This window comes from Euwallacea fornicatus, chromosome 1 (assembly GCF_040115645.1).
Source record: "Euwallacea fornicatus isolate EFF26 chromosome 1, ASM4011564v1, whole genome shotgun sequence".
Lineage (NCBI taxonomy): Eukaryota > Metazoa > Arthropoda > Insecta > Coleoptera > Curculionidae > Euwallacea > Euwallacea fornicatus.
The window spans coordinates 115,514-143,053 of NC_089541.1; the positions used below are offsets into that span (position 1 = coordinate 115,514).

At 36.6% G+C, this 27,540-nt stretch overlaps 3 protein-coding genes across 11 annotated transcripts; 2 read left to right on the plus strand and 1 right to left on the minus strand.

The window, feature by feature from the left end:
* Positions 1-686: 686 nt before the first annotated feature.
* LOC136348449 (probable multidrug resistance-associated protein lethal(2)03659) lies at positions 687-9,435 on the plus strand. The gene is made up of 13 exons (XM_066299299.1): positions 687-828; positions 1,856-2,089; positions 2,145-2,348; positions 2,405-2,631; positions 2,684-2,840; positions 5,179-5,780; positions 5,834-6,257; positions 7,021-7,302; positions 7,359-7,683; positions 7,742-7,892; positions 7,944-8,642; positions 8,698-9,013; positions 9,087-9,435. The coding sequence occupies exons 1-13, from the start codon at positions 752-754 to the stop codon at positions 9,292-9,294; spliced, it is 3,906 nt and encodes a 1,301-aa protein (XP_066155396.1). The 5' UTR covers positions 687-751; the 3' UTR covers positions 9,295-9,435.
* A 75-nt stretch (positions 9,436-9,510) lies between these two features.
* LOC136350525 (uncharacterized) lies at positions 9,511-25,076 on the minus strand. 7 transcript variants are annotated; one of them, XR_010734169.1, is made up of 4 exons: positions 24,738-25,075; positions 17,592-17,831; positions 10,093-10,573; positions 9,886-10,013 (listed from the first exon to the last, which is right to left on the minus strand). XR_010734169.1 is itself a non-coding variant. In XM_066302370.1 (4 exons), exons 1-3 carry the CDS (start codon positions 24,982-24,984, stop codon positions 12,429-12,431), a joined length of 732 nt encoding a protein of 243 aa, XP_066158467.1. In that variant the 5' UTR covers positions 24,985-25,076; the 3' UTR covers positions 12,223-12,349; positions 12,418-12,428. The 7 variants fall into 7 exon arrangements, 6 of the variants coding, with proteins under 6 accessions (XP_066158446.1, XP_066158461.1, XP_066158419.1 ...); XM_066302370.1 differs by lacking the exons at positions 9,886-10,013; positions 10,093-10,573 and adding exons at positions 12,223-12,349; positions 12,418-12,673 and having other exon boundaries at positions 24,738-25,076; XM_066302349.1 differs by lacking the exon at positions 10,093-10,573 and having other exon boundaries at positions 9,511-10,013; positions 24,738-25,076.
* LOC136350546 (U-scoloptoxin(01)-Cw1a-like) lies at positions 18,337-27,071 on the plus strand. Of its 3 annotated transcripts, none has more exons than XM_066302390.1 (3): positions 18,337-18,431; positions 26,221-26,457; positions 26,653-27,071. In XM_066302390.1, the coding sequence occupies exons 2-3, from the start codon at positions 26,224-26,226 to the stop codon at positions 26,863-26,865; spliced, it is 447 nt and encodes a 148-aa protein (XP_066158487.1). In that variant the 5' UTR covers positions 18,337-18,431; positions 26,221-26,223; the 3' UTR covers positions 26,866-27,071. The 3 variants fall into 3 exon arrangements, with proteins under 3 accessions (XP_066158487.1, XP_066158496.1, XP_066158480.1); XM_066302399.1 differs by lacking the exon at positions 18,337-18,431 and adding an exon at positions 18,515-18,536; XM_066302383.1 differs by lacking the exon at positions 18,337-18,431 and adding an exon at positions 25,983-26,129.
* Positions 27,072-27,540: the final 469 nt, after the last annotated feature.

A 27,540-nucleotide genomic window follows, 5' to 3' on the forward strand; every position in this document is an offset into this window, starting at 1 on the left:
GAAATATCATTACTATACTATAAAAAGAGGTTTCATTTTTTTATAAACAACTTTATTTTACTGCGATACATATTTGTTACAACAAACTATAATCTTGGAAGTCGTTGAACATTTGACTTCCACTATTATATCAACATAATAATATACAAACTTCTTAACAAAATAGCGAAGGAAAACCTTTATATATTTAATGCTTACAATTTATTACCAGATTATCAAAGAGCACAACCAAAGGTAATTCCTTTGTAAGGCTTTCTATGAGTTTAGAGTATTGAACTCTGGCTGAATACACGCGGTTTCTGGCATTCAACCAAATCTCTGGTGTGCAGTTTCATTATTGCTACGTGAACTTCTCCTCTCTGGAATTCGCAAATCGCGACAAGTTCCCTATTTTTGCGACAATTTATTTGTGGGCATTAAATTTACATCCATAAATCCACTTCTACATTCAATCATTTCTTGCGCATTTGTCGCCGTGATAACGGATCCCAAAAATCCACGGCAATAATCTCCTCTGCCACCTTTACACGATTCTCCTATATAACGATCCCTTTCTAACTTGACCTGGTATTAGATAAACCCAAGGTTTTTGCCCATCGTTGAGAGTTGGCAGGTCTCTCGTTGGCAGTCGTTATTCGCGTGTTTCGGTTATCGCATTGAATGCCGCGAGGATTGCATGACATCAATGCCGGCAAAAACGTAGTAAAACGATCGCAATTTTGGCCGAGATTTTTAATTTTTGTATGGAAACATGGATAACAATCGTAAATTCCCCACGCAAGCCAACCCTGTACAAGGCGCTAATCCTTTGTCCGAGCTAATGTTCCTGTAAGTTGAAAAAATTGGAAAAAAATATAATGTAAATATGGTTAAGTGTAAGGATGACCCAGAAAAATCAATGAACGCAGTTGGGATTAATCTTGGAGGTTATTTTTGGATTTAATTAACAGGCCTCATTATAATTTAGAACTTGGAAAGCAATTGGTATTGATCCAAAATACAGGCTATCTTTGAATTCGAAATAATTTTACTAATGGAGTTGAGAAAGGCTTCAAATTTTAGTAAAAACCTATTTACTTACTGATTAGCTTGATATTTGTATGCATCCCAGAATGCATTTTCCTTACAACAAAAAAAAAATCAAACGTGTTCGTTTGTCTGACGGATATGTACACCTATTTTTAATTTAATTTAAAGTATTGGAAATATTGGGCATTCTCTGACAATTTTGGTAGTGTCATATCTGTCATGTAATTAAACAAAGAAAGATGTCACGTTGCCATTTACATAGCAGGCGACGTTTGCTTTGTTGCTTTCCTTATTCTGAAAAGTGGGAATTGCTTTACAAAACTGTAATGATTCTTCCGTGTTGGCTATTTCATTTTACCTTCCAAGCAGATTTAAATTCTAAATATGTAAATAGACGCCTACAATAAAACTTATTTAATTTTCGCAGAAAAAAATGATTGCTTTTAATTTATTCAAATCTTGAACGAGGTTGCGATACTACAAACCAGGAATCCCGCCAGTCATTGAAACAGCATTCGATACGATAAAGCACCAATTGTGTAATAGGTTTCATTATGGTGAAATATTGAGTATGCATTTTATTGTTGCTGTACATATGTATGCAATTACTAGTAATGGTTTACCATTAACTGTTATTATTATCGTTCTGTAAATGGTTTTCGTGAGAAACAATTAGGCATAATAGGCATATAAGAATACGATGATCCAACAAAAATCTGACTCGGTTCTTTTAGATGGTGTCAGCAATTGTGGCATAACTGACGATGCTCAATAAATTTGCTATTTTGAAGTAATGCAAATCTAAAATATGATTTTCTTCTTTCAGTTATATGCTTCCCATTTTCAAAAAGGGTTTCAAGAAAAAATTAACTGAAGACGACCTTTTTTCCCCTTTAAAATCGCACAACTCCTGTAATTTAGGTGATCGACTGGAAGAAGTCTGGAGGGAACAGCACAGGAAACACAAGAAATCAGCTCTGCATAGGGCTCTTTTGAAAATATTTGGACTACACTTTTTTCTTATAGGAATAATAACGTTGATAAATGAACTGGTGATTTTGTGAGTGACCAATATCATCCCCAGGACGGTTATTTTTAGCCCTAAGAAATTTCAGAACCGTAGTGCCTCTATCCATAGGAAAACTAGTGCGGTACTTTGAGACCGGTCAAACGACAATCTCAGAACCTGAAGCGTACATGTACTGCGCGGGAGTGGTGCTGGGCCTTGCCATGGACGCCTTCGTTTCCCATCCCAAAATGATGAGCCAGCAACATTTGTCCATGAAGATGCGAGTTGCGTGCAGTTCTCTAATTTATAGGCATGAATCAACCCTTCAAAGTTAATGAAACTTTATTTGTTTTATTTTCCCTCAAGGAAAACCATGAAACTGAGTCAAACAGCGTTAGGCAAAGCCACTGTCGGTCAAATGACCAACCTCCTTTCCAACGATCTAAGCAGGTTCGACCAAGGATTTGTCCTTGCCCATTATTCCTGGGTGGGCCCCATTGAAGTAGCCTTTGGAACTTGGTTATTGTACCGAGAAATCGGGTATGCGGCCCTTTTTGGAATGGCTTTTCTTATTTCTTTTGTGCCTTTACAAGGTACTACTTCTTTAGAGTCACAGGTGCAAATTTCATTAATTAATTTGTCAAGCTTTTCTCGCCAAAAGAACGTCGGTTTTGCGTCTTCGCACCGCTTTGAGGACTGACGAAAGGGTGAGGTTGATGAATGAGGTTATATCAGGGATACAGGTGATTAAGATGTATTGCTGGGAAAATCACTTTTCAAAGCTCGTAGCATTGGCTCGAAAGTAAGTACATACCAACTAAGTTTCTTCAGTAGATTAAGTATATTTACAATGCGATTCAGTATCATTGTTTCACGTCGATAACAGAAACAATATCAGGTGTGTTGATGTGGTTATCCTAGAACCTCATTGGCGCGATCTCCTTTATTTACATTTGCTCAAGATTCTCAACTCAAGATAATACAAATTTAATAAAATAAAATAGTTTGAAATAGCGTTGAACATGTCGAATTTTGTCTTTGGAAACAATGATTTGAAGAAAACTGACGCACGATCGCATCGAATGCTCATCGAAGGTTATGTTGAGCATGATCTTGGTAAATCACAGTGCTCTGAGTGGTTTAAAAAATTCAGAAGCGGCGATTTCGACGTGAGAAAAGAAAAACGTGGAAGACTACCGGAAAAATTTGGAGACGGCGAATTGGCAGTATTGTTGATGAAAATGACGTTCGAAAGCAACCGCAACTCGCAGATCAGTTAAATGCGACACGACAAGCTGTTACCGTAAATTTTAAAACTACGGAAAAAATCCAGAAGATGGGAAAATGGATTCCACGTGAACTCAGTGAAAGACAGTAAGAAAACCGAAAAACTAAATGTGAAATGCTGCCTGCTACGCACGAAGGAACGTAATTTCTCTATAGAATTGCGACTGGTGGCGAAAAGTGATATATTTTGAGAATCCTAAGTGTAAAAGATCATTGGTGCCTCCCAGTAAACGATCGACATCAACTGCAAGGCTAAATCGCTATGGGGGGAAGGCAACGTTCTGTGTTTGGTGGGATCAGAACGGTGTGATCTATTATGAGCTGCTAAAATCTGGCGAAATCGTTAATATTGAACGCTGCCGACAACAAATCGTCAATTTGAATAAAAGCTTTGCGTGAAAAACGGCCAGAGTATCAAAAAAGGCAACACAATGTGATATTGTTTTGTGGCAATGCCTCATTACACACTGCAAAACGGGTCAAGGAAACGATTAATGCGTTTAGTTGGGAAATACTTTCGCATGCGGCTTACTCTCCAGACTTGGCTTCGTCCGATAACTACTTATTTGCGTCTGTGGGACACGCACTTGCTGAACAGAGTTTCACATCTTACGAAAATGTACCAAAGTCGCTCGGTGGCAGGTTTGCCTCAAATGAGTAACAGTTTTTTTTTTTGGCGTTGCATTCATAAATTATCAGGCAGATGGGAAAATGTATAGCTACCGATGAGCAATACTTCGAATAAAATATTTTTTTATCATTTTCGTGCAATAAACGTGTATTTTTTAAACAAAAATTCCGGTTTCATATTTACGTACCTGGTAATTCAGGTATTTGTTTAGTAAACGATTTGTATAGACACTTTGTATAGGGGGTATCAAAGAATATAAATATTGCTAGTACAAAATCGTTTTAATTCCGAGTGGCCCGAGTGGAATTTTCTTAAGCAGTGTAGCCTTAACTACCGAAAGTCACCAATCAGCTGCTACTAACGTAGGAGCCTTACGGCAGGAATAGCAGGCTCGGTCCGAATGACGTTAACTCATTTATTTTTCGTGAAAAGATGCAAATTATGACTACGAAAATGTTTAAATTCACATTAAGACGACAGATAAAGGATAGAACATTTTGAAAATGTAAAAAATGGACAGATATAAAAAATAATTTCAAAAGTCGATCAAGTTTTCAATCTCGGATTTCGCGATTACTTCTACCAAAATTTCTTCCAACACTCACCTCACGAAGCAAATGAAATTGCATAAAAATGACCACTAATAAAGTACCTCTTAGCACTCACTTTCTGAGACAACTCAATGACTCTTTTTTTGTGAGAGTGGTAGCTAATAAAGAATTTTGACCGTATGAGGAAAAACGAGACAATAATCAGGACTGTGACGTAAAGTAATAGCGTAATCTCCAGGATTTTCAAAAAATTTCAAGCGAAATAAAAGCATAAAAATAATATAAAGTTGTACGTTTGATAAAATTTAACGAGGAACTGAATGATTTTTCGAGAATTCCCATAATGGCGCTTCTTCTTCATAAAAGCTCCATCACTCCTTAAGTACTTCGATCTCTGCGAACGGTTCTCGCTGATGAGAACGAGGCGATACTAGCAATTTCTGAGGGTGTAGCGGTTGAAGGAGATTGAGGGAAACTTTTACCCCACCAACTTGTTCAAACTTAATTCTTCCGTTTTAATTTTTAACGCTTGCTACTAAGATGATACATTTTTCAAGATTTTTTGACCGTTACCGAGGTGAAATAATGTTTACTTGAGTTGCAGTTGGTGATAAGGTTATCAAGGATATAACCGCATCGTTAAAGTTCGTTAATATTTATTCTTTTTTCAGGAAAGAAATGCAAGCTATCAGAAGCCACGCCTATATCATGGGCCTCATCTACTCTTTCGAGGTGTTTGTTTCTAGATCGGCCATCTTCATCAGTATTCTCGGCTACGTCCTCTTGGGAAACTTGGTGACTGCAGAACGCGTCTTCGCCATCACTGCCATCTACAACGTACTTCGACCTGTGATCACCATCCTCTTCTCTATCAGTATTTCCAGTGTGGCTGAAGTGAACGTTTCTATAATGAGAGTGCAACAATTTTTGAATTATGAGGAAGTTGAGAGTGTAGATAATTTTGCCTTAAATAAGGAAATAATTTTAAATGGTTCGCACGGCTCGAACGGGTCTCTGATAAAACGAGAAGGGCCTCCTAAAGTGGTGCTCAAGAATGTTTGCGCCAAATGGTCTGAAGAGGCCATTGAGAACACTTTAGAGAATATTAGTTTAAGTATTACCTCGAATCAGTTAGTGGCGGTGGTTGGCCCTGTGGGGGCTGGCAAAAGTAGCCTCATTAATGTTATTCTACGGGAACTACCAATTAAAAAAGGACACGTTGATCTTAAAGGAAAGATCTCTCTGGCGACTCAGGAGCCCTGGTTGTTTTCAGGTAAGATATGGTTAAACAAATTATTGTTGCTTAAGGGAAACAATTTTTTTCAGGAAGCATAAGGCAAAACATTCTTTTCGGTGAACCGTTCCTGGAAGACCGCTATGAAAAGGTGGTGCAGGCTTGCGCCCTCAAGCCCGACTTCGCCCTATTCCCTCATGGTGACAAAACTCCTGTAGGCGAAAAAGGCAAGGTTTTAAGCGGAGGTCAAAAAGCTAGAATCAATCTGGCTCGCTGCATTTACAAAGAGGCCGATGTGTACCTGATGGACGACCCACTATCTGCGGTGGATGTCAACGTCGGAAAACACTTGTACGAGATCTGCATCAGAGGTTTTCTGAAGGATAAAATAAGGATATTGGCGACGCATCAGCTTCAATATTTGCAAAGCGCAGACCGGATTGTGATCATAAATGACGGACGGATACAGGTGGAGGGTAATTATGCAGAATTGTTGAGCAGTGGGGTTAACTTCAGGTAAATATTTATAAAATGTGGGTTCAAATGTGGCTATTTAAAGGAAATTACGGGATAAAACGGGCGAATGCTGAATTTTTAAAAGTTTTTATTAAGAATATTCAAGTCAAATGTAATCGAGAGTGCACGGAAGTGTAAGTCTGGTAGCCGGTTAGTTGTCTAAAAAAATGAAAATATAAGAGAACAGATCCAGATTTAACTAGTTTTTTTATGTTTATTTAATTTTACATTTTGACCGTAAAATTTACTAAGTCTTGGATACCCATTTATTCTCGTTGTGATTTATCCAAAATTTCCAAAAAATGTTAAAAGTAAAGCGCTCCGAGGGGCTTACGAGTAACTCGTGGATGATTTTTGATTATGTCGGCCGAACAGAAGCTAATGCCACAGCGTGAGAGATATGTCTCTTTCAAAGAACTTTTCCAGTTGATTGTTTAAATGAAGAGTACAAAATTTAGTTCTTTTCGAATTTTCTTCATTTATCTTTACAGTTTAATCAAATACAGCAGTTTGCAGTGGTACTAAGTGATTGAATTCTAATTTTCATGCTTTGTCATCCGACGGTTAATAGGCCCGTCTACAACTCTTCACTTCGCTGTATTGAGGTTTAAAAGTTTTAGTTCGGACACAACTTCCTGCCTTTTTAATCATTGGAAAAATGCTGTAGAGATTGATAATGCCCATTAATTTCTTACTCAAATGTCACGATGTAATTGCGACGATTTTCAAATTCCAAAGCAACATGCCTTTCTGATCTTTGCAGCAAGCTTCTGGAATATTACAACACTGAAGAAAATGAAGAGAAACGGCGAATTCGCTCTTGTCAAAACTCAGAATCAAAGGACGATTCTGCGAAAATAGACGATGAAGAAAATGATGAACCTCCAATTGCAAAAGAAAGCCAAAGCAGTGGAAAAATTGCCAGCTCCGTCTACTGGAAGTACCTTAAGGCGGGCGGCAATGTCTGCGTCATTTTCTGCCTCATCGTGACCTTCGTGATGTGCCAAGGAGCTGCTAATGGTGCTGAGTATTTCGTCACTTATTGGTAAGTCCGCCACTTCGCTACTATTCGTCATTAATAATCAAACCTATTAAATGTAGGGTTGGTTTGGAGCAGGATTATGCCCAATTGGTGCTAAACAGCTCGACTAATAACGAAACCACTATAAACCGCACGAAAATCCTGTACATATACTCGGGTTTGACCTTACTGACCATCATAATTGCAATAATCAAATCTATATCATTCATGGTCTTCTTTACTGTTGCTTCGCGAAACCTGCATGACTTCATTTTCTCCCAAATAATACGGGCAAAAATGAAGTTCTTCAATCTAAATCCGACCGGCAGAATCCTGAACAGATTCTCTAAAGATATGGGAAATATTGATGAGTACATTCCTTCGGTGCTAATTGATGTTATTGAAGTGAGTATAGACACTGATCATAGAGTTGTGGTTAATGATTAAGTATTAATGATGGCAGATTGGGCTGCTCTTGGGAGGTACCATAGTACTCACCTCAGTAGTAGAGCCGTTCTTGATGGTTCCTGCCACAGTTCTAATTGTGCTCTTCTATGCAATGCGATGCATTTACATACAAACTAGTCGGAGTGTCAAGAGAATCGAGGCAATCAGTAAGTTACACAAGACCTCTCGAAGCACGCAATTACCCACTTAATTTACAGCAAAAAGCCCCGTATTCTCCCATATGACCGCCTCAGTACAAGGACTAAGCACAATCCGAGCTTTCTCAGCTCAAAAGTTCTTAATTAACGAGTTTGACGAGCTCCAAAATCACCACAGCTCATCCTGGTTCTTGTTCATAGCCTCGAGCCGTTGTTTTGCCTTCTGGCTAGATATTATTTGTATCAGTTTTATTGCGGCATCCTCCTTCTCTTTAATAGCTTTAAACAAAGTGATCCATGGTGGAGATGTGGGTCTGGTGATCACCCAATACATAGGCTTAATGGGGTCTCTGCAATGGGGCATGCGACAATGGAGCGAGCTAGAAAATCAAATGACGTCAGTGGAGAGGGTTCTGGAATACACTAAACTGGAAAATGAACCTGAACGCAAAGAACCGCAACAGGTCTCTTTGGATTGGCCCAAAGAAGGAAGGGTGACTTTCAAGGACGTGAGGTTGCGCTATAACGAAACTGACCCTTACGTTCTGAAAAGTTTGAGTTTCACTGTCCATCCCAATGAAAAATTGGGCATTGTGGGGCGTACCGGTGCTGGAAAGTCTTCCACCATTTCGGCCTTATTCCAACTCTACGATCTCGAGGGCAGCATCGTAATCGACGGACTGGAAACCACTGAGTTACCATTGGAAATTGTTCGATCTAAGATTTCTATTATCCCGCAAGAGCCAGTTCTATTTTCCGGTACGTTTTAAGATCTTAATGAAGTAAGTCGATTATTTTTTTGTTGGTTATTTAGGTCCCATTCGTAAAAATCTGGATCCCTTTCAAGAATATAGTGACGAACTTCTATGGAATGCTTTAGAGCAGGTGGAGCTAAAGAGCGAAATTGCAGAGATGCCATCAGGGCTTAATAGCAACGTCTCGGAAGGGGGCTCTAACTTTAGCGTGGGGCAAAGACAGTTGATATGTCTGGCAAGAGCTTTAATCAGGAATAATAAAATATTGGTCATGGACGAGGCTACTGCTAATGTAGACCCTCACACTGATTCTTTGATTCAGAATACGATCAGGAACAAGTTCAAGGATTGCACGGTGTTTACCATAGCGCACAGGTATAGGGATAATGCAGTATTTAAGGGAACATAGAATAATCAAAGTTATCAATTAAAATAAAATCTTTTACAGATTGCATACAGTTATGGATTCAGATAAAGTTCTAGTGATGAGTGCCGGAACTGTGAAAGAATTTAACCACCCTCATCTACTTTTACAGAAGGAACACGGGATTTTACATAACTTGGTGGAAAACACTGGGAAAGGCACAGCCAAAACTTTAAGGAAAATGGCCGAGGACAATTACTTGAGAACAGTTGGAAGATTATGTAATGATTAATCTCAATTATTTCTGAATATCTGTGATTAAAGCTGTACGTTGTAACTGATTTCAATTATCAGTATTGTTTTATATATGGCACTTATAGCGTGATACCTCAAAAACTATATTTTGTTTAATAAATATATAAGTGTCCAGTAATCATTTTTTTTTTCTTTTCTTTCACAGAACCCAAAAAATCAAACAGTTCATGAAATAAAATTTATTTATTGGTTTTTCTACAAGAATTACTTTATCTAACATAAATTAAACTAACTTTGGTTCATTTCTCTCAAGTATCAGGTAACTGACTCTTTGAGAAAAATATAGTCAATAAAATGAAGGAGACAGAGACCCTTAGATGGAGAATCTGTGCAATCCTTCAAAGATTTGAGGAACAAATTATAGAATTCTATAACTAAATCAAAGCTACCACCAATTAGTGTGAGCTCCCTCGTGGACCAAATCCTGGTAGTGATGGTCATGGTGCGTATCATGGTAGACCACTTTGTGGTCATCTTCCTGCTGCTTCGATTTCTTGAATTCAATCAGCAATTTGCCCTTCTCCACTAGCAGAGTGCCGAAAGCTACTATCAGCATTTTGACAGAAATGGCAGTGTTGATCAATTTCAGAAGAATTAAGATAATTTCTCTTAACGCCAATCCTGTGAGTGCCATTTTAATGCTGTCTCCGAGGGATTTCAAGATTTTGGCGGGTTTTTCACGAGATTTGCGTTTGTCTGCAAGTAGAAAAAAAATCTTATTAGAGAGCTGTATAAGCTTTTACCATAGAAAATTCAGGGAATATGCACAACTTACCAAATAAAGATTTCTGCTGTGTGTGTAGTTTGATAGTGTGCCTTGTGTACGCCTACCTAAAGAAAAGTGCTGAAAGGTACCTTAAAAGTGAACATCCTCTCAATATTCAACGTATATATTAAAATAAATTGCACAACAAGACTAGAACCACGCAATACAGGACATCTACACAATAAAGCTCATCTGCTCCAATAGGCTTCCAGTCCATGCTGAACACTGGCATCATCCTCAAAGTGATGATCGTGATGGTTCAAAACAACACTTTTCTGGGGGATTGCTTGCTTGTGACTGGTCCACGACTTGATAATGGTGTGCGCCAAGGTACCGAGAGCGATCAGCATGAATTTAAAATGCACTGCTGAATTGAAAAGTTTCAACAGAACACAAATTTTCACCACTATAGCAGCGAAGAACAAGACTATTTTCATTAGGTGAATGATTTTCTTGATTGGGCCCTTTTTCATGCTCTTCTTCCTGCCGACTGAAATACAGGAAAACTTTTTCAAAACACTGGGCACCAATAAAACTATTTTTCGATAGTTTTTACCACTTAGAAGTTAGTAACAACATTGGATTAGTCACAGAGAGATCTTGAAGTTTCACGCGCGAATTTCATCTTCTTCCAGTAACTTACGTGTGGGTTGTAATAGGTAGGTTAAGGACGTAATTTAGTCACAAAATCAATAGTTACGTACTTAATGTTAAAAATCCAACCAGCTAGAATTATGTCCTATATTATAAAAAGAAATTGAAACAGATTAAAATATCATTATTACTATTTGGTAATTCCTTCAATAGAATTTAAAGAATTATCCTTATATAATGGTGGATTGTTATAGTTATAGGACCAATTGTTAATTCTGATATTAATATTGTAAAAACGTATTTTTTCCTCAAGCCTTTTGAATTGTAAAATTTTACAGTACATTTGTTTGTAATGTATAAATTAATAATTCAACGTTGAGTTTTGGTTGTTTTCGGAATCTTTCAAAAGGGCTGTGCTTGAGGCCATCGCGGTCACGATTGGGGTGCCATCTAGTTTCTCGCTTCGGAAATTCCAAATAAGTGACGTTCATTACACAAGTTAATTAGATTTTTTAAAGCAAATTTAATTTCTGGAAATTGGACAATTGCAAAAATTAATTTAAATAGCTCCCTTACAAATATCATTTTCAGATTCTCCCACTCTTAATTTACATTTTATGAAATTTTGCGGGTCTGAAATAAAACCAATTACTGACATGATTCCTTTAATTACAAATAGCTAAACAATCAGGCTTTATCACACTCAATCTTATTTTTAATGGCCTGTAACACCACATACGCAATAGCTACAAGATATAGCTTGGTCTGGACGGCTGTAGCCACGACCCCGGCAATAATTCCCAAAACAACCAAAACCCCGATTAGAGCCAACTTTAAAGCCGCCAATTTCGGTACCAAATTCATCATATACATGCCAAATCCGCCCCAAAAATTGTCTCTGTCTTTGTCCTTTTTCCTCGTCTGTTCATGGTCGTCTGTGAGTCCATGACGGTCTAAAACCAGAATAGTGGGTAACTGTTTTCCTATTGTCCCATACATTGTAATGGAGTTATTTACAGAACATATTAGGACTATATATGATGGTGTTTATTGAGAGATATGTAATTTAACCGAATACGACGGCGGTTGCTGAAATGGCAGTACAAAACAACAGGTCATTTACTAAATCAATATATTACATACAATGAAAGCATCAATTGCGCCTACTGAACAACATGCAATATGCATTACCTTTTCCCTCTAAACCACATTAAATATTTGGCAACTTGCTGAAATGAATCCTATATAATTTAATCCAACCAAGAGCTCCAAATCGATCCATCTTGCTTCTGCTTCGAATAGGCGATTTTTTGCGCGTATTCCCTATCCGAACTTTTAGGCAGGTAAATCCGCTGCCAATCGTCGACAGGAATATGGTCGTAATGGTGATGCTCGTCGTTTTCGTAGTGATGGTCATGATGAACGTCTTCATGCACCACAACAGTACCTTCTTTCTTGTGCAACAGCCACACCTTAAGCGCCAAGAAAGCTACTCCCCACATGGTGACCAGCAGCATCTTGAAGCCCACAAAAGAGTTGAACAGTACCACGACGGACACTTGCGCGGCGAGGAGGATAATGACGTAAAGCGCCATTTTGACCACTCTGATGATTTTCTTAATAAGGCCTTCATGATTGTGTTTTTTGTGGCGTTGTGTAGCTCTTGATTGGGCTGAAATTTGTATGTAGAAGAAGGCGTTAGTGAGTGTTGCAACATTAAGATTTTGATTTTTCAATTACGTAATAATTGATCACCACGAAGGTTCTGTGTGATGGCCAGAGTGTTGAAACTTTTTGGCCAATACAAAGAGGGCAATAGCGACGCCCACCATACTCTTGACAAGAATTATTTTCACCCCTAAAAAGGCTCCCAGTGCGGTTAAAACTAGGAGGATGGCGGTAAGGCCAATGACGACTCTCAAAACCACAATCGCCTCATTCATGAGCACTTTTTTGGGCTTTCCGTCCGCGACGGGGTCGTACTTTTTGTGCCTCGCTGCAACCAATTTTTGGTAATTTACTATTAAGACCTCGTAAGAGACGTACCACCTGGTCACACCTACCTGTGGGCCTTGAGGAGGAGGCATTTGCGTACGTGTTCAACTAATTATAAATGTAAAATGGTACGCACTGCGTACAGACCCACAGGCAGGAGTGACCCGGTGGTACGTCAGTTGCTATGGTCGAGGGTGACGTACGCAAATGACTCCTGCGTCCTCTGGTATCACCAAATATTTGATGATTGCCATATGGGCGTTTATTGATAGTGAAATATAAGACAAACAATAATTCACGCCCATATGGCCGTAGTGCTTAAATACTAAAATTAAAATTATTAATACACACCTGATGATATAGTCGTAATGATTATGATGCGGTGACGTTAATAATGACGTTGTGGTGATGAATAGCAGCTCTTGAAATATGATGTCACTTTTCACACGATTTCGAGGATGGTACGATGCATGCATAGCAGATGATTAGGTACTGGTATGAATTGATACAAAATTCTATGATTTTGTGTCTCATTAAAGTATTTCTTTGTAACTTAAACAATTTTTAAGTATAATTCTGGATGCGATGATCGATATCACATTACGTGTAAACTATGAAAGATCAGCAGGCTAAAATGTCGGAAAATTGTCAGTGATCATACCATAAAAAATAATTTCGTGACTAAGAAAATCAGATTTTGCAGAAAAATCGAAATCAAAGAATTTAATACTCAAAATTGCTTAAATTTAATATTAATCAACGATTTATGAAGCTGTAAAAGAAATATTGCGCGAATACTTGATGTTTGGTATCACCTCACGGACGTCGCCGAACTAGTACCATTTAATATGAGACTCTGGTACTTTACGTTTGGAACTCTGAACTGAATAGAGGCGGAAATTAAAGTTTAAATAGAGGGAAGTCTAACTGTTTTTAAGGAATGACCATGTTAGATTCTAGAATGGTCTTTGCTTTACCAGAAAGGACAATTTTCTATGGACTTATCAAAGACGAAACATGTTGCACAAATGATTCTGAATTTTCATTCGAAGATTTATAATTAATTCTCATTCAATTATACTCTTTGCTCCTGACCCGCTTTCGAATGGAGTTGTGAATCATAACCAGTTTTAATCCGAAATCACAAGTCGAAAGGAAGCGACTCTGGTGATTCAACTAACCTAAAGGTTGTAAGTTACCATTTTTATATAATTTGCTTACTATTATTAGTAATGCAGAATAAAATAATGTGATAAAAAAAGCAAGCCCTCGAGGCTACCACATTTAGTACAACCATGCTAAGTAAACACAAATTGGTTTTTAGTTTAAATCAAGATTTACAATAGTTGGCTCTTAAGTAATTGTCGACCCCGTAGGGTCCAGCGTGGTGAATTGTACGTTAGATCTTAAAAATGCCAGGAAAATAGTTTAATTATGATTTTCAAAAACTGCATTTAAAAGTAATAGAATGTGCTATGGAGCACTCTTTTTTGTGCTATAAGAGGAAGAGCGAAATAAACGAATTTGGAGATTAGAAGATTTACCTAAATTTGCCATATTATTTGCCCCCATTACAGCTAAAGCTATAAAGGTAAAAATTAAAGTTCTCGAAGGGAAATTTCAAATTGCGATAACGGACGACTATATGAAAACAGTTTATTTTCTACCAAGTTTTTAAATTTCTACCGTATGACGATCAGTTAAATAAAGTGGAATCATGAGATCACCTTTAACCGTGTTTGTGATAATTATCATTCGGATAATTCTAAGAACACTTTCTAAGTCTGGTCGCTCGATTTAGTTTCTACCTGGTTTACATACCCATTATCGGATATACGTTAATGTGATCGGTTCTTTAAAGAAATAATGTCACAAAACCAATTCGACATCGATAACACACATTTACGATACAAAAATTTGGATTACACTTACATGTACACACGTGCTAGGGCATGTTTTTTGAGGTTCATTGCACTAAAACTTAAGTAAAAGATTTTATTCATTAATTATTTATTCAGTAAACCATTTCAACCACCACGAATTTCAACCGGAATAAATAAATAAATATCTCCCGCAATAAATGCACCCTGATGCAGTTCTCAAAGCTGTTGTTAACCTTTTTCATCGCAAAGGCCTCTGCATCGAATAAACCAACCCCTGAGCGCTCCTAGCGGCGTTATACTCTCCCCCGTAAGGGCTCCCTCCAGGACTCGAAAACTCATCATTTCCAGCCCCGTAGGGGTTCTTATACACTATCTCCTCGTGGTGCCCATGCTCCTTATTCTGGTTTTTGAGCGATATCCACATTTTGGCCGCCTGAATAGCGAACCCGCCTAACGAAATCAGCAGGAATTTGAACTGCATGGCGGTTTGCAGGACTTTTAGTAGGATGGAAAATTTTAGCATTATAATGAGAGCTACGAGGGCCGGTTTCGCCAGTCTGATCAAGCCCTTCAAGTTCTTTTTCTTCTTTTTCTTTTTCTTCTCTGTGATTTCCCTAGTTTCTGGAAATAGGCAGGGGTGAGTTAGTGACGGTGAGTGTACGCTGAAACAAGCCACGAGCAGAAGGTACGTATATTACTTGTTTATTTATTAGCAGTGTATTTGCAAGGCTCGTGACTTATTGCTTTTTGAGTTAATTAGGGTTAATTGGAGCAGGCAAACATGCACGTTAGCTCAATTAGTGATTATCTTGCCATTTATAAAGTGAGTTAGGTACTCTACGAGAAACTGCTACTACAGACTGCAACACTGGTCTACAGATATCTAGTGGCAAATTTAATAAACCTTTGCGAGAATTTCTTTAAGGAGATTTATGGTCTCTTTTATATAGTCAAAAAAATTATTTTAAAGATGTTATAATAGATTTAGTGTTCACGCATGAAGCTTTAATTACAGCCTTCTCTCGAAAGCTTTAATAATTTATTGTTAATATCGGATTTTATTTAACATAGGCAGTTTAATGTGTACCTTAACCTACTCTACAGTAACTGATTTATGAAAAACCTTCTCCTTATATCTAAATTTTTCAAGTCATGCATCTTGCATTCGTGCATTTTGTTTAGTTCAAAGAGTTACTTACATTGTCGCAGTTTTAGTTTGATTTAGATGGTGCACTAATACAGTAATTTAATAATGGAAAAGTTTGGACTTTCTCAGAATCATTTAATTATCATCTGTGTATATTTCAGTGTAAAAGAACAACATATAATATATTAAATTATTCTTGAAAAATATAACGATATATCACATATCTAAGTCTAATAGAAAACACATCTATATAGTTTTTTTGCTGTTGAAACATTAGAAATTTGGAAAAGATTACAGAAAGACCTTAAATATATTGGCCTTTCAATTAAATATATAAAGAACTCAAAGTCAATTAAAAGTTTTGAGGGTAATTTTCAGATAATTTTAGTCCTCGTGGTGTGACTCAATAATATGATTATTTAGTATCGTGCTAGAAAGGTCAGAAAGTTTAATAGGATTTTATTTTCACCATTTTGTCAAAAAACTGGTTGAAAAGTTGTTTACAATATTTACCACGTTTTATAGTTAAGGAAAAAATTATTTATTTTTAATTTTTGCACATGTGATGTAGGAATAAGCTTCAACCCTCCAATCTCAACAACGCGAAAACTCTATGTATACGTATGGTTTTCTAATCAAACTGGGTAATTCTGCTAATATGTATATTGACTTAGCTAAATTAATAAGCATTTCTGCATGTATATATGTGGTGTATAGTGGATATTTGATAGTGTGTAATAGATATATCTTATTTATACATTAATTCAATCAAAAATACTTTTTTAATCACCCTGCATTTTAATCTATCGATATGTTACACTAACGTGCTAAAGCGTGTATTCTGTAAATTGATAAATGTTGCAGCATATGTAATTTGATGCTTTCATCACATGCAAAAGTGCAACATGCTTATTAATGGCTTACAGATTACACCTACCTGGTATTCTTATCCACTAAACATACGGTATTCTACAACCGTATTTCCTCTTATACACTAAAACTGAACACTGAAAAATCACTTTCGAAATGCCTCAAAATTCTGCAATACCGACCAGTATAATATGTGAGGGTCAAAACTGTCCACCAATGGTCACCTAATATTATTTTTTTTTTACGAAGGACTTAGGTGTCAAATTCCACAACATAGTACGGTTTCTGTTTATTGTAAGCCAATTCGGCTCCATTGGAAGTATTATTTTTTCCATCGTTTTGCAACGCTCGCGCCCATATGGAGTGCCCATCTTCTTCGTGGCCGTAGTGGTGCTGGTGCTGGGCGTGTTCATAGTAAATGACCTTGGTCGGATGAGCCTCCTTTTTGAAACTAAGCCAGAATTTGATAGCATGGAGAATCAAACCACCGACAGCCAAAAAGAAGAATTTGAATTGGAGCACTGTGTGAAAGAGCTTTAGCAAAAGACAGATTTTTTTGTAGATCAAGAGGCCGATAGCGAAGTATTTGAGCATAGAGTTAAGTTTTTTCTTCTGACGTTTCTTTTTGCCGCGGCTCTCTGCAAATACACCTGCGCTTTACTACTACTACACTCATATCGATGAAGAGAGAGGGAGAAACAAGCGGTCATTAGACTGACCTTTTGAAGAAAACTCCTAGGTTCCGGAAGTAGGTCGAAAACAAATAAAAATTCCGGTTATAAGAAGTCATAATAAAAGAGTCTCAACATAGTAGTTCACGAAAAAAGTAGGTTAAATCGATGAAATCAATGATAATGAATTGCATGTAAATAGGATGTTTGTGGTAATATGCGTGATATTATGACGGGTGAAACGTACTAATTAAAATATCAAAGAACGAAAAACACATAACACAAATAATCTAATAAATGCACATGAAAAGCAGCCCGCCACCGCAGCGAATCAACCCCATCGCCTACCTCCAACCGAACCATCTGTGGCGGTGGTCAACTGATTACTATCTCCTTCATCCGACTCTTCGCCCTCTTCATCTTCATCGTCAAGATCTTTTCCTTGTTTGAAGAATCCGGAAATTCCGTTTTGGAACATACTGGTTAGCTCTGAAATGAGCCTACTGAGGGTGTTGGCTATGTGCGAGGGTTTGTCTTCGGAGTTGGATCTGCCACTTGATTGCAGGGCTGCTTGGGCGTCAGCCTCAGCTACAGAAAACTCATAATAATTGTTTACGAATATATCATAGTTAAGAAGATTGTAATAAGAGAATTTCTCGTGGTTCGTGTCAAATTTTTGCGTGAAATTAAAAATTAATTAACTTCAATAAACTGCAGTGAAATTGAAAGTTTACTAATTTTTTAACGTAGTTTCAATGCTAATTAAGCAACTCTAAATCGGTTTTGGAAACTTTAACTGATTCAAATTCATACATTTTTTAAAATTTTCAACTCTATATATAAGTGACTTAACAAAATGGTGGCAATACGCCATAGAAACTATCAATCTACACTTTGTTTGGAAATCGTTTTTAAATTTGAAAATCTTCGCTGAAATTTTTTGAGGAATTAAAAGATTTTTTTTTTGAATTTTATAAAATGCGATTTTAAATATTTTTTCTTGTCCTTTCCCTTCTTAAACAAGTATTACTAGTTCAAGTCGGAATATAGAAATAGTGCAAGTGGGAGAAGGATCCACATACTTCCGACAAAGACCAACAAAGTGTGTTGACAACTAGCGATTGAAGTGTGAGGAATCGGTCCAGATCTAGTTGTCAGATCTCTCACCGTTTCGAAATTTTTGCTGATGTAAGTTTAATCATAGTAATAGTGTTGTAGTGATAAAGTAAATTAGTTTCGAGTTTTCACTCGTTTATTAATTATTAAACATTTCCCTATTATAGGATAACTTAGGTATGTCATTGATTGATACGACGATCTGAATTCGCTGATATTTGTTTATGATCTTTGGACTCGACAAAAGATCATAAACAAATAGGCTATAGACTCGAAGTCAATCGCTAAACAGAATGGATCAAACGGTCCATCGTTTAAAATGATATCTGAAAATGAATAAATTAACCGGTGCAGGTAAAGCATGTAAGGAATTTCAGTTTTAACACGCAGAGTTATGTTTTTTCATGTGTTTCCATTACCGTTTTTTTGCTCTGATATTTAAAAAAATTCCCACCGCCACAAAAACAGCAAAATCGATACTAATCTAAACATCGAAGTGGAAACGCCGACCGGATCTGACTTCGCTCACTTCGTGGCCGGTCTTTGTCGGATGCATATTAAAACTTATGTGGTTCTTCTCCCACTTGCAATTTAGAGCCAGCACCCCGTGATATTTTCAGATAATTGATTAATAGTTTCAACATGGACAAAGAATGCTCGCATACATATGAAAGAATGTTCATCACCTTTTCTTTTTCCTCTTATTGGTAAGATCTGCTAGAACCAATAAGTCACATTAGTGAAAGTGAGACAGGGTATAAGACGGGAAAGGGGGAGGAAGGTGTAGAAATGAATTCTAAAATGACTGTCGATCGACGACGACATCGGTAAATTAGCAATTTCTAAAATATCGCATGTACGAGGTGTCTGCAAGAACTTACGTGAAATTTGTAATTTTGTGGGCTGTATTAATTTCCTTTTTAAACGATTTTCTTTAATTGTGTCCGTGAATATGTCTCTAAACAATGTGTACACGTCGATAGACATATTGGAAGTTTAGTCTGTTGACAACTGTAAAAAGGGTTCCGTTGTGTTTAATACGAGCGGCGATCTTTGAAAAACGGTTCAAAGAATTTGCGTGTCATTTTTCCGAAACGATCAACAAAGAATATTATCTACAAGTCCAACGTTGTTTGCGCGAAGCAACTAGCAAAAAACGTCCAGATTTGTGACGAAACAATTCCTGCTTTTTAAGCCATGATAATATTCTCACTCACACTTCATTGCTTTTTCGAGAATATTTAGCAAAAAACAATACTGTAATGACACCGCAAACTCCATATTCGCCAGATATGACTCCCTGCGACATCTTTTTGTTCCCGAAAAAGAAGAGTACTTTAAAAGGTCGTCGTCGATTTGCAAACAAACACGGGATTGAATAGGCGTCGCCGAAAGGGCTAAACAGTCTTCCAAAGTTCAAGTTTCAAGAGTATTTTAGGTATCGATAGAATAGCTGGCATAAGTACATTTTATCTAACAGGAATTATTTTGAAGGGGACAAAATTGAAGTAATTGAATGAAGAAAATTCTTCCTAAAAATTTAAAATTTCCACTTTTTCTGCACACACCTCGTACAGACTTTGTGGATAGATCTTCCTAGCCAGCAGAAACGCCACTCTTTTGACATATTGTCAGAAATGAATGGAATCCGCCTATTATTTAAGAGGTGTGAGCATTTCGTTACAAAGCCACTGTGGGTGCCAATGGACTGAAAAATGGGTTTATTGTTCTGGGTTACCATGTGCCAAGTTAATTAGAATGTCGCTTTTGTATATTTAGACGTTCGATTTTACTGTTCGGCGGTTGCTCTTCCTGTCAGGAAAAATGCACGCAAGGAAGCGCCTTTCTGCATATTAATTACTACGTTCGAAAGACGTACAGAGAGGTATGTACCCATCTATCGACAATTAAGATAATAATTATTTGAAAAACAATAATTCCGAACAATTTCTTCAGTAATTGTTGAAGCTTTAGTAATTTATACAATAAAATTCGAGACGACAAAGGTCTTGCACTAAATTTCTGATGGGCAAATCCGGTCCTGCAAATGCATCGATACTATTAACGATTTCGATTCAAATAGTGTGTCCCGTCCCGTAACGGGGCCGTCAGTCTAGCGGTCCGAAAAATTGCCCAAAACTGACCGACGGTCACATCAGTCGCAGTCATGATACTGCATTACCAATCAATAGGAAATAGTGACTAACTGACAAATCCGTTCGCCAATTTGTCAACTGATTTGGGAATCAACACGAAGACTTACTAATGGTCCTGAAAAACCAAATATACAAATAAGTTTGTTCCATCTGTTTCCCGGCAACCCAAATACATTTGATTAACTCGTTTGATTTAGATTAAAATGGTAGAAGAAAGTGGTTTTTGCAACTTATAGTAACACACGTACAATGCGGCCATGTTTTAAACGAGGTCAGTGTCGAGGTAATATTACATTGTTTCGCTCGATTCACAGAAAATAATCAGGATGATCCATAACATTATGTGTAGTTGTTTGAAGGAACGTAATGTATTTTCACACGGTCTTTCCGGATAAGGCACATTTAGCCCCATAAAAATATAAAGTTACTCGAGACCATGCGTGGATTTAATCGCAGACAAATGGAAATGTCAATGTTTAAATAAATTTCATGTAAATCTACAGTTTACAGCAAAATTTATACACCTGAGGCTCGAAAAGAAAGTCGCGCGACCACGAGAGTGTCATATGTATTAATATCCGGAATTATATTATGTATTTTTGTGTGCTAGAGTATGCGGAAGAGTTTTAGTTTCTATGGAGTGTTGGTGACGAAATTTTTTCCCTGAATTTAACGACCCAATTTCTAGACAATAAAATTTTACGGATATAATTTATGTTGGTTTTATTACCATCAGTGGGTGTATAAAAACGTGAATCACCCTCCGTAACACGACAAAGGAGCTCTGCTGCGATCCTAAAAGTATTTTAGTTCTAATTATTTATTGATATTTGGAGTTTCGTTTCACACACATCCGGCAACACAAATGTTTATTCAGCCAAATTGATAAATACGATTGCCCCAACTTTCATAATTAACAACTTCGTTTTGGGATTCATTTCTTTGTTTGTATGTCCTCTTAATAACGGGGCTTACTGTTAAGTGGCCGAGGTGTGTGACACGGGTTCTGATTGCTTAGAAAATTTATTACTAATAGATATCTTGTTTAAAATTAATATTTTTATGTTCCTTCAAAATTATCGATTTGGCTGCATCTTCATTAACCCATATTTCGGCGGAAACGTTATGAATGACGAGTACCAGACGATATACGAAAGGTTCTGGTCGTGGTTAAGACCGCGGCCGAGGTTTCTTTTTCAGTTTAACGGTTGCAGGTCTACGGTACGAAATCCGGTTTTTAACGCAATTCGTTTCATTGATGCACGACCCAATAAAATACCCATCGCCATAAGTTTATTTTCGAAGGTACGTTGCTCGAAAGGATATTTACAAAGGAACGACAACTAACCTGAACAGTTGATCGCACTGCGTTCAGGCAAAATTTCGGTAATGGATATTCAAAAGTTGCCAAAATTTTGACGAAACGAAGCACATCGTTTGAGAAACGGACAGAGATTGAAGAGAATAAATGACGAGGGAAAAGAGAAAAACTGAGTTTACACGGCGCATTGCGCATAACATAATCCATGGCATGAAAAATTGGTTTTATGGTTATACCTATTACCGGAAAGTGTAATATTTTGGAAATTTTCCGAGAAGTCCTTATTTTTATGGGGATTTTAATGGGGGATCAAGTTTTCGTTGGATCACCTTGCGTGCACCTACATAACGAACGACATAGAAAATTCATATATTTTTAGCTTTCTAAGCTTTCTAACAAATTCTTATTCATTATGTTATTCTTTATGAGTTGTAGAAACCCAACATAACTGGGTTGTTGTGGCACGGCACAGGCGTTTTTAATAAATAAAACTATGGCGCGATGATGAATAAATTCGATTAAAGCGCAGAAATTTCGGTCTACTGTACCAGTATGAGGTCGCATCCAATAGCATTTGGGAAGAATTTCGATAACGCGAAGAGGTATTGTGCGTTGCTAAAAATCAATGAACAAATCGGTGTCCTATATGTATAAGCGATTACAACCATCAACACTTCTGAATTTCTTTACTACCAAAACGCTCATACATTTAGTTTCATAATTTTTTCTCCGATTTTTGTCAACCAACAAGCTTACTGCATGTTTTTGGATCATTCGTTACAGCCCTACTCCTGCTTTTAATGAAAATTTCTTTCAATTTTTTTTCATATTTCGGATGCGCTTTTTATTTCTGAACGGTGGGTGAGTCATTTGTGATTTTTTTTTCATTTATTATCATGTTGCAAACTTGGCCTTTAATAATTTTCCAAATAGAAAAATCTACTGGGGTCGGATCAGGCGAACCAAGTGGTCAAGAACAAACAAAAAATACTAAATGTCCTTAAAAATATAAAAATAGGTCGTATATAAAAAACTAATTTAGTATCAGTATTTCTAACACCAAAAGCCATCTCGTGTTACTAATAAGCTGTGCTTGAGAGAGGAAAAGCTAAAAAATGTATTACATTTTTTAATCACATTTGTAAGTCATGAAATATTTTGATTTGTAAATTTCGATTAATTTCACATTTTCCGCAAATCGATCGCGGATCTCGTAAACTAAAAAAAAAAATTAGCAATGCCGTTTACGATGTACCACAAGCTTCAAAAAAATGGTAATTTTTTCCCTTTGCAGTTGAAGAAATCAAATTGAATTTTAGACGCTATGGAGTTAAGTTATGGAAAAACTTAAACGGAAGTTAACCGCAACCTGGAAAAGAGAGCTTGAAACTGACTTGAGACTATGAACTTTCGTGGCAATGTCAACGATCACTATACTCGTTTCGAAGGAAAAATTAATTTAGTGTCCTTGTCCTCATACTCGGTGTAGTAGAAGCGCTATCAAATAATTAGATACTTCTTCCTATCGCGATCACGTTTCTTTCATGAGCAAAGGGCCAATATACTATGCAGGGTGTTTGGTCGATAGTGTGGTATACTAAATAAAGTGTTAGAGGGGGTTACTTCTGAATTGATTAAACAACGACATACCTATATACCAAGTGTTATTGTTTTCCTGATAATTAAGTTTTGAATATTTTTTAATTGGACCGTGTCTTCTTACAATTCTTAAAGTGGAAAAGGACAAACAGCACGCCCTTTTATCACAAAAATGTTCTAAACTTTCTTATTACGCGTGAATGGATTGTTTAAACCGTTTAATCCAAAAAATCTAAAATGGCTTTGTTACCAAAATTATATAAACACGATTTTCCTAGTTTATAGGACAGCAACGAGTCAAATTCAAACGTGAATTTTATTTAAGCGTTTAGATGTATGTTTGTTTAAATTCCTTTAAAACTTCCTTACACAATGGTCTCTCAATTCTTATGAAAAGCTTCTTAAGAATCATTTTAAAAATTAAAGCAATTAACTTTAATGCTTTCAAGTATTCACAAAGTGTATTCGCCAAAACTTAGGCTAGCCCTTTATTTTCTTATGGTTTTTTTATTAATTTTAATGCGGTCTCGCTATTTGCATTAAATAATACTTAATACTATACCATGTAATGTTATAAAGTGATATTTTATTTTTTACCGTAAAGAAAGGAAATATTCGGAGATTTCTTACTAAATTTTGAAAGAGCAAAAACAATACCAAGAATTGTAAATAAATAATTAATAATTTATTTATTAAATTCAAAACGAGAACCATCATTTTGGATGTACCGAGCGCTCTATTTTTCAGTGCTGCTATGATAATGCCGAGGCGCATTTCCCATTTGAGTCGTTGGGCGATTTAATTAATTCTGAATTTCCTATTCATGTATCTGGGATTTCGTGCAATCCCGCAAAAAACCCTTAAAAAAACATTTTTAAAACGTTTTTTTAAGAAACTTTCTATAAGAATTGAAAGAATTTTGCTTTAGAAAGTTAAAAAAAAATGAATAAACATACACATAAGCATTCAAACAAAATCACATTTATGAAGCTCTAGATAAGTGAAAAAGCTATTTTAGATCTTATGGCTTAAACAATCCATTCGTGCACAATGAAAGAGTTTAATAGAGATTTGTGCAATAAAAGGGCTTTTTGTTTTCCTGCATTTCAATAATTGTAGAAGAGCACGAACAAATTAAAAAATATTAAAAACTTCATGATCAGGAAAACTCAAACACTAGGTACATAAGTATTTTTGTTTAAATCGATTCAGAGTGACCTCATCTGATACCGCGTTCCGTATCCCGCACTACATACCGAACATCTTGCATATTAAAGTTTTATTGTTCCTCTTATCACTCACCTAACAGCTGCGTTCTTTCAACTTCCAAATAATTTTCCGCAGCATCAACGAAACAACTCACATCGTATTTCATGGCACAGGAAATCAACCCCATGTAAGGGGCGATTCCTCGACTTTGGCGATTCAGCAACGATCGTCCCAAATCTTCCCTTTTCGTATCATTTTTCGCCACGTTATCACCACTAACTACGCAAACTATAGCCAAAAGTAGAATCGCGATTCTGCCCTGTTTAATCTTCGACTCCATTTTGAAAGATGTACACGAAAGCGAAGACCGTGAAAGAATGAGATGCTGCCGGCCTGCAGGAGGAAGGTCAAAACATATCTGAAGAGCCTGTTAAGGAGGAAAAGTATTTATAAGGAAGAGAGATCAAAGATCGGCATCCTCGTGGGTTACTTATTTGAAGGAAATGTGGAACATACAGACTCGTATTGAAGAACGATTTGATTATGCAAATATGTGGTGTGCGGTCGATTCACAGATCGGATTTTTGCTGAGTTTTATGGTTGGGTCAAGTAAATTATTTGTCTCTGTTAGAAGGCAATTGAAAACGGCAATTTAAAAACCCCAAATGTCTCGATGAGTGGTGATTCTTTCGCGGCAGTGCCGCTACATACCAAAAATGCAGGTTTATTACTACGCGTTAAGTTTCGTTTTCAAGACATTGTCTTACACGCATAAGGATCGAAAGGATTAAAGTAGCGGTTGTTTGAAACCATTCGCCTAATATGAGGCTCACAAAGTGGGTATTGCGATGAAAGTAATTAGGTGTTCTAGTCTAGATGTCAAAAGACCTAAAATGAACTTTGCAGGTTTATGGTTTTTAGGTTTAAACGACTAAATGGACAGCTGACTGTAAATCTGTCCCTTTTGGAAGGTCGATTATATCGTGAAACACCTTTTTTTATATGTCTGATTGCCTCTTATGCTGGAAAAACTAGTCAACGCCACCTATCGTTAACTCGTCGATTTGCGTGGGCTCATTTTTTTCCGAGAAGTTTTCTAGATCGATTTCTTAAATTGTCAACTAGAGTGAGTTATTGACTTAGAAGGTGTATTTTGAGAGAAAGAATCTTGGAAGAACAATTTGACGTATTCGAATCCTTCTATCGAAAACTCGTGGTGATTAATCAAAGAACACTTATTAGGCAGAAGCCTACATTGACCACGAACCTCTTCAACTATCTGGGTACTACAAAAACCGATTCACGTCCCCAAATCGAACCATTCTCAGCCACTATATAAACTATAAGGCATTCGAATGGGTCGCACAATCGTTATCAGTTCCTGCAACCAACGTGACGCGTCCGAACCCCATCAGGATTATTATGAATTCGGTCTTCGTACTACTGGTGCTCTTTTGTGCCGTTTGGGCCTATCCGAGCGTACGGGTGCGTGTACTGTGTCATAATTTTCAATTTTTGTTTGAAGATTTGCATTTAAAGAGTTTGTCATCAAATGAAGACTGAACATTCCCTTTAGATAATGCCAGAACATCTACCATCGCCTCAGCTCCTGACGCTGCCCAGCAACGCTACCAGCATCAGGACTGATATCAGCGACTCGTTCAGCTGCGATGGGAGAGACTATGGTTATTATGCAGATGTAGAGAATGAGTGTCAGTTGTTCCACGTGTGTTTGCCCATCAAGTACCAGGATGGGCGAAGTCAAATGTTTAGGTGGAGCTTTATTTGCCCAGAAGAAACCGTTTTTAATCAGGTAATTTGTTTTTTACATTGTCTAGATTGATTTCATTTTGAGTGAAATGGGTACTTCTATGAGTTTTTGTGGAAGTTAGGTTCAATTTTTTTTATTAATAAGGAAAAATTTAAGTTTCGTCATTTAAATTATAATATTTTTCTCTGTTGATTTTTATTAAGAAAACATTCTAAAAGGTTTGTTTTTGTTGTTTAGGAAATTTTTACCTGCACGCGTGCAGATGAAAGTATTGATTGCGCGGAATCACCGCGATTCTATGACTTAAATCGATACTTGGGGAGTGCTGAAGTAGACCAATCTCCAACCGAAATTTCCACTGGGTTAGAGGAAGACGCTCCAGTGGTTCCTGCTGAAGTGATGCAGTCTTTGGCACGTACCTCTCCCCACAAAAAGGGGCGAATTGAATAAAATATTATTATCATCAAAAGTTTCTTACGTAAAAGTCTTTTGTAACTTGCGGCAGTTTTTTTACTGCCCTTGTAGCAGCATGAATAAGACTTCGTTAAGAAACTCCTTATTGATGAAGGTGCTTGCTCCTATGGTTTTTTGTATTAATTTGTACGAACTATAGTTAGGATTAGAGCGACTGCCAAATAAAGTGATTAAACGTTTGACTTGTGTCTTTTTTTAATTATTTTGTTTCTTTAATATTTTTTTCTTTCTTTTTCTTTTCTTCACTTTTTTTATTTTTTGTTCCTTCTTTTTTGTGTCTTTTCTTTTTTTTATTATATTGTTTCTTTAATATTTTTTCTTTCTTTTTCTTTTCTTCACTTTTTTTTATTTTTTGTTCCTTCTTTTTTGTGTTTTTTCTTTTTTTTTATTATTTTGTTTCTTTAATATTTTTTTCTTTCTTTTTATTTTCTTCACTTTTTTTTATTTTTCGTTCCTTCTTTTTTGTGTCTTTTCTTTTTTTTGTTATTTTGTTTCTTTAATATTTCTTTCTTTCTTTTTTTTGTCTTCACTTTTTTTTATTTTTCGTTCCTTCTCTTTTGTGTCCTCTCTTTTTTTTGTTATTTTGTTTCTTTAATATTTTTTTCTTTCTTTTTTTTGTCTTCACTTTTTTTTATTTTTCGTTCCTTCTCT

Coding starts and splice junctions, on each gene's coding strand:
- LOC136348449 (XM_066299299.1), top strand. CDS start 752: ATGGATAACAATCGTAAATTCCCCACGCAAGCCAACCCTGTACAAGGC. Junction 2,349..2,404: donor TGCAGTTCTCTAATTTATAG/GCATGAATCAAC, acceptor TTTTCCCTCAAG/GAAAACCATGAAACTGAGTC. Junction 7,303..7,358: donor GAGTATTTCGTCACTTATTG/GTAAGTCCGCCA, acceptor TATTAAATGTAG/GGTTGGTTTGGAGCAGGATT.
- LOC136350525 (XM_066302322.1), bottom strand. CDS start 24,984: ATGGAGTCGAAGATTAAACAGGGCAGAATCGCGATTCTACTTTTGGCT. Junction 17,832..24,737: donor TGAAAGAACGCAGCTGTTAG/GTGAGTGATAAG, acceptor AGTTTTCTGTAG/CTGAGGCTGACGCCCAAGCA. Junction 12,350..17,591: donor CACAGATGGTTCGGTTGGAG/GTAGGCGATGGG, acceptor TACAAATTTCAG/CCCAATCAAGAGCTACACAA.
- LOC136350546 (XM_066302383.1), top strand. CDS start 26,067: ATGAATTCGGTCTTCGTACTACTGGTGCTCTTTTGTGCCGTTTGGGCC. Junction 26,130..26,220: donor GGGCCTATCCGAGCGTACGG/GTGCGTGTACTG, acceptor CATTCCCTTTAG/ATAATGCCAGAACATCTACC. Junction 26,458..26,652: donor AAGAAACCGTTTTTAATCAG/GTAATTTGTTTT, acceptor TTTGTTGTTTAG/GAAATTTTTACCTGCACGCG.